This window comes from Ovis aries, chromosome 16, assembly GCF_016772045.2.
Source record: "Ovis aries strain OAR_USU_Benz2616 breed Rambouillet chromosome 16, ARS-UI_Ramb_v3.0, whole genome shotgun sequence".
Taxonomy (NCBI): Eukaryota; Metazoa; Chordata; class Mammalia; order Artiodactyla; family Bovidae; genus Ovis; species Ovis aries.
In genome coordinates, this window is record NC_056069.1 from 33,673,982 (window position 1) to 33,686,125 (window position 12,144).

The 12,144-nt window shown below is 41.4% G+C and overlaps 1 protein-coding gene across 1 annotated transcript in view; it reads left to right on the plus strand.

Annotated features, from left to right (window-relative positions):
- Positions 1-12,144, plus strand: part of MROH2B (maestro heat like repeat family member 2B) — an 84,470-nt gene that overhangs the window by 53,923 nt on the left and 18,403 nt on the right. Inside the window, exons 25-29 of the mRNA XM_027979956.2 lie at positions 2,805-2,940; positions 3,042-3,137; positions 6,366-6,455; positions 6,855-6,975; positions 11,221-11,318. Of these exons, the coding sequence (XP_027835757.2) occupies positions 2,805-2,940; positions 3,042-3,137; positions 6,366-6,455; positions 6,855-6,975; positions 11,221-11,318 (541 nt within the window). The remainder of the gene's footprint in view (positions 1-2,804; positions 2,941-3,041; positions 3,138-6,365; positions 6,456-6,854; positions 6,976-11,220; positions 11,319-12,144) is intronic.

The window sequence follows — 12,144 nt, forward strand, 5'->3', positions numbered from 1 at the left end:
AGGTCCCTTGAGATTCCATGTGAATTTTAGGATGGATTTTTCTCTCTGTAGAGAGTATTATTGGGATTCTGATAGGGATTGCATTAAATCTACAAACTGCTTTAGAGGGACATCTTAACAATCACAAGTATTGCAATCTAAATATGAAACACCTTTCCTTTCAGTTGTGTCTTCTTAACTTCCTTCAGCATCATTTTGTGGTTTTGTTGGTGTACAAGCCTTTCACCTTCTTGGTTAAGTTTATTTCTAAGTATTTTATTCTTTTGATGCTATTGTAAATGGAATTGCTAACTTCTTTTTTGATGGTTCACTGTTTTAAGTGCATAAGAATGGAAGTGATTTTTGTGTGCCAGTTTTGTATTCTGCAACTTTGAAGAATTTGTTTATTAGTTATAATATTTTTGTAGATGTTTTAGGATTCTCTAGATATAAGATCATGTCATCTGCAAACAGAGATAATTTTCCTTTACCTTTCCAATCTGGATGGCTTTTATTTATTTTTCTTATCTATTACTCTGGCTGGGACTTGCAGTATTATGTTAAATAGAAGTAGCATCTTTGTCTTGTTCCTGATCTTAGAGGGTAAGTTTTCAGTCTTTCACCACTGAGAATGATGTTAGCTTATACGGTTTTCGTATATGGCCCTTATTATGTTGAGGTAACAAATATTTTAATCACTGCCTGTATCTTGATGCATAGATATGCCTCATATTGTTACCTTCAATTATTAATCAACCTCCTATTGCTACATTTAACTATTTCTTGTTTATAAAACCTGTAATACTTTGATGAACATCCTCATTCAAAAAAATGGTCTTTGAACATCTAATTATAAAAGCTGACAATTTGGTTCAATAAATATTATTGAGTTGCATCCACGTATCAGACATTGAGCTAGGTTCTAAAAGGACAATGTTGAACAAAATATGAGCTTTCTCTGAAGGAGTTTTAGCCAACAAAGAGAAATGAATTCAAAACACATCCACATAATTTTTCTAAAATTCAGTAAGAAGCAAAATAAGGGAAAGGCACAAGTTCCCATATTTATAAAGATAAGGGAGGTTTCAAGAAAGTGCAAAGAAATCTTGAAGATGAATTAAGAATTAAACAGTTTCCAGAACAGCATTGTCGAGTAGAAATAAGTATAATACAGGTCACATTTATTGTTTAAAATTTTCTAGTAGCCACTATTAAATATGTAAAAAAGAAACATTAAATTAATTTTAACAATTATTTTAATCTAACATATTCAGTATACTACTTCAACATGTATTTAAAATAAAGAATTAATAAGATTATTTACATGATTTTCATACTACATCTTCAAAATCCAGTGTGTTTTACAATTACAGTGTATTTTAAATCAAACTAGCAACAACTCAAGAGTTCAATAGCCACATGTAGCTAACGGCTTCCCTCATATGGACAAGACATCTGTAGAACTTGAAGACTAATGACAGAGAGCAAATCAGTGGTTACCTTGGGCCAAGGTGGAGGAATAGATGAACTGCAAAGATGCATCAGGAAAAATTGGGGGCTGATAGCAATGTTCTATATTGATTATAGTGGTAGTTTCATGAGTGTGAAATTTATTTGATTGCACACTTTAAATGGATGCAGCTTGTGCATAAATTATGCCTCGATAAGTTGATATTTTTAAATAGCCAGCCAGGCAATAAGGATGAGAAGATTGCACACTATATATCAACACATTTAACACTCAATAAAGCTGTCGCAGCTTTATTGACTTTTACTCCTCTGTGAAAGCGAAAGTGAAAATCTATCAGTCATGTCAGACTCTTTGCAACACCATGGACTATAGACCATGGAATTCTCCAGGCCGGAATACTGGAGTGGGTAGCCTTTCCCTTCTCCTGGGGATCTTCCCAAACCAGGGATCAAACCCAGATCTCCTGCATTGCAAGCAGATTCTTCACCAGCTGAGCCACAAGGGAAGCCCTGTAAGAGAACCAATTTCACCCTTCTCTGACAGTGTCATCATTTTTTATTTTTTTGCTAATTTTGTTGCAGATAAGTAGTGTTGTATTGTCTTACGTTTATTTAATAACAAATGGAGGTTTTCATATTTATTGAATACTTACATTTTCCTAAACTATTTCCAGGTTTCTTTATATCCTCATGTCTATACTATATGTCAGATAGTGAAAAAGGAAAAGGAAGGTTCCAGTGTCATTTAGTCATGCATTTATAGGTGGTGTTTAGTCACTAAGCTGAATTCCATTCTTGCAACTACATGAGTTGCAAGAGTAGCCCACCAGACTCCTCTGTTCATGGGATTTCCCATTCAAGAATAGTGGAGTGGGTTGCTCTTTCCTTCTCCAGGAGATCTTCCCCATCCAGGGATCAACCCTTTGTCTCTGGCATTGCAGGCAGATTCTTTCCAGACTGAGACATCAGGGACTACATATGACATGAAAGGACATGTGAAAGGGATAAAACCCACTGCTCCAAACTTGGAATCCCTCTTCTCTCTCTCAATCACTCACACACACACATACACACATAACTTGAGTGCTAAAGAAAACAAGTAGATACATGTTAGATCATATAATAAAGGATTAAGTGATGGCTTGTTTATCACTGTAATAAATTAGACCTACAGTATGGTTTTATGTCCCCAATCTCTCTTTACTCCTGTTACCATCTCCTTCAACATTGCATTCCCATCAGAAATGCCTCTGACCCCTTCAAGCCCCTTCAGATCCTCAGTTCTCTGGAACTCAACTGAGATATGTGTTGTTTGGCGATATAATATCCACTCCTCCACATGGTTCTCATTTCAGTAAACTGAAGCCTCAGCTCTCACTGAATGACCATCTTAATATTCTTGAGGAGAATATTCGGAGGCTGCTGCCCCTTCCACCCTTGGAAAAACTCAGAAATGAGGGCGAGACGGACAAAGACAAGGAGCACATCCAAGTATGTGGGGGCGAGGCCGGAGGAGGGTGAAGAGCCAGGTAGAATGAATGAACCTGAATGAACGCATGCTCTCAGCCTCACTGTCGCTCACTTCATTTCAGTTTCTCTACGAACGATCCATGGATGCTCTCGGAAAGCTGCTGAGGACCATGATGTGGGATAACATGAAAGCAGAGGACTGCCAAGAAATGTTCAACGTGAGTAGGTCCCATGGACCCTAACCTGTGCTCCAGGGCAGCCTCCAACTCCGCCTCCTCCCAGGGACTCGTCCAGCCTGACCCATGTAGCCCCCCACCAACACCACAGAGCCAGCCCACTCACACAGTGTTTGTGGGGAGGCCAGCACCCTACTCCAGAAGAGGCAGAGTGAGAGCGAGAGAACGAGAATGGATGAATGTGAAAGATACTGAGGAAAGGAGATCAATATCTCCAATATGCTACTGGAGATCAGTGGAGAAATAACTTCAGGAAGAATGAAGGGATGGAGCCAAAGCAAAAACAACACCCACTTCTGGATGGGACTGGTGATAGAAGCAAGGCCTGATGCTGTAAAGAGCAATATTGCATGGGAACCTGGAATGTTAGGTCCATGAATCGAGGCAAATTGGAAGTGGTCAAACAGGAGATGGCAAGAGTGAACATAGACATTCTAGGAATCAGCGAACTAAAATGGACTGGAATGGGTGAATTTAACTCAGATGACCATTATATCTACTACTGTGGACAGGAATCCCTTAGAAGAAATGGAATAGCCATCATACTCAACAAAAGAGTCCAAAATGCAGTACTTGGATGCAATCTCAAAAGTGACAGAATGATCTCTGTTCGTTTCCAAGGCAAACCATTCAATATCACGGTAATCCAAGCCTATGCCCCAACCAGTAACGCTGAAGAAGCTGAAGTTGAAAGGTTCTATGAAGACCTACAAGACCTTTAAGAACTAACACACAAAAAAGATGTCCTTTTCATTATAAGGGACTGGAATGCAAAAGTAGGAAGTCAAGAAACACCTGGAATAACAGGCAAATTTGGCCTTGGAGTACAGAATGAAGCAGGGCAAAGGCTAATAGAGTTTTGCCAAGAGAACGCATTGGTCATAGCAAACACCCTCTTCCAACAACATAAGAGAAGACTTTACACATGAACATCACCAGATGGTCAACACCAAAATCAGATTGATTATATTCTTTGTAGCCAAAGATGGAGAAGCTCTATAACAGTCAGCAAAAGAAGACCGGAAGTTGCCTGTGGCTCAGATCATGAACTCTGCCAAATTCAGACTTAAATTGAAGAAAGTCTGAAGAAGTTTTAGGGGAAAACCACTAAACCATTCAGGTATGACTTAAATCAACTCCCTTACGATTATACAGTGGAAGTGAGAAATAGATTTAAGGGACTAGATCTGATAGATAGAGTGCCTGAAGAACTATGGACAGAGGTTCATGACATGGTACAGGAGATAGGGATCAAGAACATCCCCATGGAAAAGAAATGCAAAAAAGCAAAATGGCCGTCTGAGGAGGCCTTACAAATAGCTGTGAAAAGAAGAGAAGTGAAAAGCAAAAGAGAAAAGGAAAGTTATACCCATTTGAATGCAGAGTTCCAAAGAATAGTAAGGAGAGATAAGAAAGCCTTCCTCAGCAATCAGTGCAAAGGAATAGAGGAAAACAACAGAATGGGAAAGACTAGAGATCACTTCAAGAAAATTAGAGATACCAAGGGAACCTTTCATACAAAGATGGGCTCGATAAAGGACAGAAATGGTATGGACCTCACAGAAACAGAAGATATTAAGACGAGATGGCAAGAATACACAGAAGAACTGTACAAAAAGATCTTCATGACCCAGATAATCACGGTGGTGTGATCACTCATCTAGAGACAGACATCCTGGAATGTGAAGTCAAGTGGGCCTTAGGAAGAATCACTATGAACAAAGCTAGTGGAGGTGATGGAATCCCAGTTGAGCTACTTCAAATCCTAAAAGATGATGCCGTGAAAGAGCTGCACTCAGTGTGTCAGCAAATTTGGAAAACTCAGCCGTGGCCACAGGACTGGAAAAGGTCAGTTTTCATTCCAACCCCAAAGAAAGGCAATGCCAAAGAATGCTCAAACTACTGCACAAATGCACTCATCTCACATGCTAGTAAAGTAATGCTCACAATTCTCCAAGCCAAGCTTCAGCAATACATGAACTTCCAGATGTTCAAGCTGGTTTTAGAAAAGGCAGAGGAACCAGAGATCAAATTGCCAACATTGCTGGATCATGGAAAAAGCAAGAGAGTTCTAGAAAAACATCTATTTCTGCTTTATTGACTATGCCAAAGCCTTTGACTGTGTGGATCACAAGAAACTGTGGAAAATTCTGAAAGAGATGGGAATACCAGATCAGCCTCTGACCTGCCTCTTGAGAAACTTATATGCAGGTCAGGAAGCAACAGTTAGAACTGGACATGGAACAACAGACTGGTTCCAAATAGGAAAAGGAATACGTCAAGGCTGTATATTGTCACCCTGCTTATTTAACTTATATGTAGAATACATCATGGGAAACACTGGGCTGGAGGAAGCACAAGCTGGAATCAAGATTGCCAGGAGAAATATCAATAACCTCAGATACACAGATGACACCACCCTCATGGCAGAAAGTGAAGAGGTACTAAAAAGCCTCTTGATGAAAGTGAAAGAGGAGAGTGAAAAAGTTAGCTTAAAGCTCAACATTCAGAAAACTAAGATCATGGCATCCAGTCCCATCACTTCATGGCAAACAGATGGGGAAACAGTGGCAAACTTTATTTTGGGGGGGCTCCAAAGTCACTGCAGATGGTGACTGCAGCCATGAAATTAAAAGACACTTACTCCTTGGAAGAAAAGTTATGACCAACCTAGACTGCATATTAAAAAGCAGACACATTACTTTGCCAACAAAGGTCCGTCTAGTCAAAGCTATGTTTTTTCCAGTGGTCATGTATAGACGTGAGAGTTGGACTGTGAAGAAAACTAAGCGCCGAAGAACTGATGCTTTTGAACTGTGGTGTTGGAGAAGACTCTTGAGAGTCCCTTAGCCTGCAAGGAGATCCAACCAGTCCATCCTAAAGGAGATCAGTTCTGAGTGTTCATTGGAAGGACTGATGTTGAAGCTGATACTCCAATACTTTGGCCGCCTGATGGGAAGAGCTGACTCATTTGAAAAGACCCTGATGCTGGGAAAGATTGAGGGCAGGAGGAAAAGTGGATGACACAGGATGAAATGGTTGGATGGCATCACTGACTAAATGGACATGAGTTTGGGTAGGCTCCGGGAGTTGGTGATGGACAGGGAGGCCTGGCTTGCTGCAGTTCATGGGGTCACAAAGAGTCGGACAGGACTGAGCGACTGAACTGAACTGAACTGAAGGAAAGCACTTTTACTCTTTGACCAACAGCTTCTCCGAATGTGGCTTGTCTCACAAAAAGACTGGGAAAGAGAAAGAGCCTTCCAGATCACTGCAAACATTTTGACAAATGATGTCGTGGTGAGTAAGCCCCTAGAATGGGTGGATGTCATTGCTTGCTAACAGCAAGGACCTCGGAGGCCACTGGAATCCAAAACTCCTGTGTGATGGATATCCGGTCCAGGTGGAGTTTTTTCAGAGAACCACCCTGAGGTCTGCCCCATCCCACAGCACTGTGAGTCCAAGCAGGAGCTGGCTGAGGGATTGCGGGGGCCGGGGGGTGAAGGGCGGGGGAGATTGGGAGCCGGGGAGTGAAGCGATTCATTTGTCTTTGCTCGCCTGTCCGCTTGGAAAGTCCGAGATTCCGTTTTATTCTAAGGACCTGCACGGAGGAAACAAGGACTTAATCTCCAGTGTTGGGACTATGCTGCAACATCATCAAGCCACCCCATCACCTCGGGATCCTCCTTTATCCTGCAGGCACCAGAGAATTTTAAGATCGGCTCACTCCTTGGCCTCCTGGCTCCTCACTCCTGTGACACCCTGCCCTCTATCCGCCAGGCGGCTGCCAGTTCGGCTATTGGTCTGTTCTCTATAAAAGGTGAGGGAAGGATGAGAAACCCACAGATGCAGAGAAGATACCTGTTTTCATTTTTCTCAGCTTTTCTCTTTGTACATCTCTGTCTCTCTCCTTCCTCTCTCTCTCTCCCTTTCTCCTCCCCTAGTTCAGTCATTTCTGAGTTATGTTACACAGTTTATCTCTCTCTCTTAGATCCTTTTTCCTCAGTGACACTGCTTTTTGGTTTTTTAAAAATAAAGATAATAGCACCAAAGCGTCATAAAGATCCATTAAAGCAGGTGGAATGTTTTGAGAGTGTCTGATTTAAATCACACACCAATTGGACATATTAGCAAAGCTTTTTCTACCACACAGTTTTCTTTCAGAGGAAATCATACTATTATCCTGGTGCTAAGTGAATTTCAGAGTTCTCTAAGAGAGGTAACTTTGTGGAGATTTTTGTAGCTTGCATAGCAGGACCTCTGCCTGCTCTGCCGGAATGTGTAAATACCTATCAATGTCAGGAAACAGAAGGAATTTTAAAACCTCAATATCAGGCTGAAACCAACACTCAGGGCTTCTTGATTAAATACAGGTTAAATCACCAAGTGTTTTGCCGAGGTGGGACCTGCCTTGTGTACAGTTCCCTCCAGACCAGGTGCAGCCAGGATCCCCCAGCCAGCTTGACTGCCACTCATGTCTACACTAGACTCTTCATTCTTTTAGATGTAGAATTAAGAGTCTAGATTGCTGGGAGAAATATTAATAATCTCAGATATGCAGATGACACTACCCTTATAGCAGAAAGCGAAGAGGAACTAAGCCTCTTGATGAAGGTGAAAGAGGTGGTTTAACCACTAAGTTGTGTCTGACTCTTTCGACCCCATGGACTGTAGCCGGCCGGGCTCCTCTGTCCAAGGAAGTCTCCAGGCAAGAATACTGGAGTGGGTAGCCTATCCCTTCTCCAGGGGATCTTCCCAACCCAGGAATCGAACCCGGGTGTCCTGCGCTGCAGGCAGATTCTTCACCAAGGAGCTACAAAGGAAGCCCCTAGGGAAATATTTGAGTGCCTTTTTGTGTGTCAGACACTGTTCTGATGCGGGGACACAGAAATATAACAATTCTAAATGTGCATGCTAAAAGTGTGTGAAAGACGGAAGGTGGGATTTGGTTGAGGGCAGACAATAGAGTCAGTCAATAGGGAAAAACTGTTCAGCAGAACCTGAATAGATCTGACAGTCCCTTGGGATTTGGGAAGAGAATTCATGAAGGGTGTATGATTTTATCAAAGCCAGAAAAAAAATGAATTAAAGGGGTGAGAATTAAAGGACCACTCTAATAAGACAAGAAATGTCCCGCAAAAGGACCCCATAGGAAGAAAGGAATTCTATTATTGCTCTGCCTGGTCCTCCTTTGTTGTTGTTGTTCATGTCCGACTCTTTCGACCCCGTGGCCTACAGCATGCCAGGCTTCAGGGTCTTTCACCATCTCTTGGAGCTTGCTCAAACTCTACTGAGTTGGTGATATCATCCAACCATCTCATCCTCTGTCATCTCCTTCTCCTCCTGCCTTCAATCTTCCCCAGCATCAGGATCTTTTCCATTGAGTCAGTTCTTTGCATCAGGTGGCCAAATTATTGGAGCTTCAGCTTCAGCATCAGTCCTTCCAGTGAATATTCAGGACTGATTTCCTTTAGGATTGACTTGCTTGATCTCTTTGCAGTCCAGGGGATTCTCAAGAGTCTTCTCCAATACCACAGTTCAAAAGTATCACTTCTTCAACCATCAGTCTTCTTTATGGTCCAACTCTCATATCCATACATGACTACTGGAAAAACCATGGTTTTCACTATATGGACCATTGTTGGCAAAGTAATGTCTATTTTTTAATATGCTATCTAGATTTGTCACAGCTTTTCTTCCAAGGAGCAAGTGTCTTTTCATATTATGGCTGCAGTCACCATCTGCAGTGATTTTGGAGCCCAGGAAAATAAAGTCTCTGACTGTTTCTATTGTTTCCTCATCTATTTGCCATGAAGTAAGGGGATCATATGCCATGATCTTTGTTTTTTGAATGTTGAGTTTTAAGCCAGCTTTTTCATTCTCCTCTTTCACTTTCATCAAGAGGGTCTTTAGTTCCTCTTTGTTTTCTGCCATAAGGATAATGTCCTCTGCATATCTGATGTTATTGATATTTCTCCCAGCAATCTTGAATCCAGCCTGTGCTTCATCCAGCCCAGGATTTCCCATGATGTACTCTGCATATAAGTTAAATAAGCAGGGTGACAATATACAGCCTTGATGTATTGCTTTCCCAATTTTGAACCAGTCTATTGTTCCATATCCTTTTCTGTTGCTTCTTGACCTGCATACAGGCTTCTCAGGAGGCAAGTTCAGTGGTCTGGTATTCCCATCTGTTTATGAATTTTCCAGAGTTTGTGGTGACCCATACAGTCAAAGCCTTTGGTATAGTCAATGAAGCACTAGATGTTTTTCTGGAATTCTCTTGCTTTTTCTATGATCCAACAGATGTTGGCAATTTGTCTCTTATTCCTCTGTTTTTTTCTAAATCCAGCTTAAACATCTAGAACTTCTCAATTCATGTACTGTTGAAGCCTAGCTTGGAGAATTTTGAGCATTACTTTGCTAGCATGTGAGATGAGTGTAATCGTGTGGCAGTTTGAACATTCTTTGGCATTGCTTTTCTTTGAGATTGGAATGAAAACTCACCTTTTCCAGTCCTGTGGCCACTGCTGAGTTTTCCAAATTTGCTGGCACATTGAGTGCAGCACTTTCACAGCATCATCTTTTGGAATTTGAAATAGGTCGACTTGGGATTCCGTCATCTCTACTAGCTTTGTTCATAGTGATGCTTCCTAAGGCCCGCTTGACTTCACACTCCAAGATATCTGGCTCTAAGTGAGTGATCACACCATTGTGGTTATCCAGGTCATGAAGATCTTTCTTGTATAGTTCTGTGTATTCTTACCACTCCTCTTAATATCTTCTGCTGCTATTAGGTCCATGCCATTTCTGTCCTTTATTGAGCCCATCTTTGCATGAAATGTTCCCTTGGTATCTCCAATTTCCTTAAAGAGATCTTTAGTCTTCCCCATTCTATTGTTTTCTATTTCTCTGCATTGTTCACTTAAGAAGACTTTATCTCTCCTTGCTATTCTTTGGAACTCTGAATTCAGATAGTTATAGCTTTCCTTTTCTCCTTTGCCTTTTGCTTCTCTTCTTTTCTCAACTATTTTAAGGTCTACCAGACAACCATTTAGCCTTTTTGCATTTCTTTTTCTTGGAGGTGGTTTTGATCACTGTTTCCTGTACAATGTTAGGAACCTCTGTCCATAGTTCTTCAGGCGCTCTATCAGATCTATATTTCTCCCTTTAGGTTCCTTTATTTTCCTGAAACATGCAAAGTTCCAGTTCTTAAATATTCTTTGTTAGCAGGAAATCCCATACTTCATTATTCATGTTAACTCTTTCCTAGTTGATCAAATAAACATGTTAGAGAGACAAAGAATATGATCATTAAATTAAATCTGTACTGGATACAAGTAACTAGTGTTTTACTGAATTAAATGCCCACTTAATATTTGTGGATGTTGTTCAGTCTGTTGTTAATGCAGATAATAGATCAGAGGTTGAGAAATTTACCAGTTGCTTGGACAATTGAAAGCTGTGAAGCTGGACTTTGAGCCCAGGTGCTCCGCCCAGGAGGCTAAGGTACCTCCCAGAGAGTGATTCAGGTGTGAATTTCCACCAATTACTAACTCCAAACAACAAACAGAAAAACATTACCACTGAGGTCTGCATTTACAAGTCAATATCAACAATCACACAATTGCAATGATTACAGTGGTTACCTTAACCATTCCCTTCAACAGAAGCTCACTGCAGAATAGAACTTCAACAGAGCCAGCAGTAGAGCAGAGTAGTTAGAGCCTGGGCAGTGGTGTCAGACCAGGGTTCAAGTTCCAACCCTCTATTTTCACTCCCTGCATGACCTGGCCAAATGACTTTACACCTCTCAGCGTCAGTCTTCTCAACTGCAAATAACCTCAGATGATCTCTAGGAGTAATAAATGAGATCAGAGTATTTAGCATGCTTTTAGTATGCAGAAACTCCTCAATCAGTGTTTGCTCTTATGCTCATCAGAGAAGCTTTCGTGCATTTGTGAAAGTCATCCAGCAGCTGAACTAGTGTGACGTCAAAATATAGACAGCCTCTTCAACCCCTATCAGTTCTTTGAACTCCCATGTCACCCTTTGTTGATTATAGGTGTTCACCTGGAAGTGGAAAGACTACAGGATTTGCAGGAAGGGCTGCAATGTGATGATGTGCAGGTCCAGATCAAGATTTCCTCCAAAATAGCAAAGGTAATAGATATGGAGGACTGATCAAGGGACATAAGGATGATTCTGGGTTAATTTTCAAATGAGTCGGCTGTGTACGCTCCTCTACAGAGGAGGGCAAACAGTCTAGCCATTCTAGTGAAATAAACGACTTTTGTCCATTCATTAAATCTGGGTCCATGTATACAGGCAATCTCATTTCAAGCTCTGGGAAACCTGGGGAGCCATGCAGTCCTCTCCAAGTGAGGGAGGTAGTAGGGTAAAATGAGAGAAACAGGGCATTGGAGTCCATCAGATGTATTCTCTGTGCACCCCCTGAAGTGTGTGCACTATGTGATCCATTTCCTCATCTTAAAAAATGCATAACCTCCCTCTCAGAGCTGCTGTGAGAACTGGCCAATCAATTCATTCTTTTATTCAGTCACTTATTCATTCACCTCATGTGCCCTGTGCAGCTACCATGTCCCAGACTATTTTCCAGGATCTTAGGATGGAAACGCCTGCCCTCATTGAGTTTATGTCCTAGTGGATGGAGCAGCCAAATAAATATGATGTCAGGTAGTGATAAGTGAGAAACACAAAGTCAAGGAAGGGAATGAAGAGTAAGGTGGGGGCAGATTCCCTAGGGATCACAACTCTGAAAGAGAGAACCACAAAGATATCTGGAAAGAACATTCCAGGCAAAGGAGGGAACAGTATATGCAAAGGCCCTGAGGTGGAGAAAGAAGTGGGTCATGAGATCCAAGAGATAGCCCAGAGCTGATTGAAGTGCCTTCCAGGCCCTTTTAAGAACCTTGGTTTCACTCTAATAAAAATAAAACACCAGCAGAGGGATTTGAACAGAAGAGTC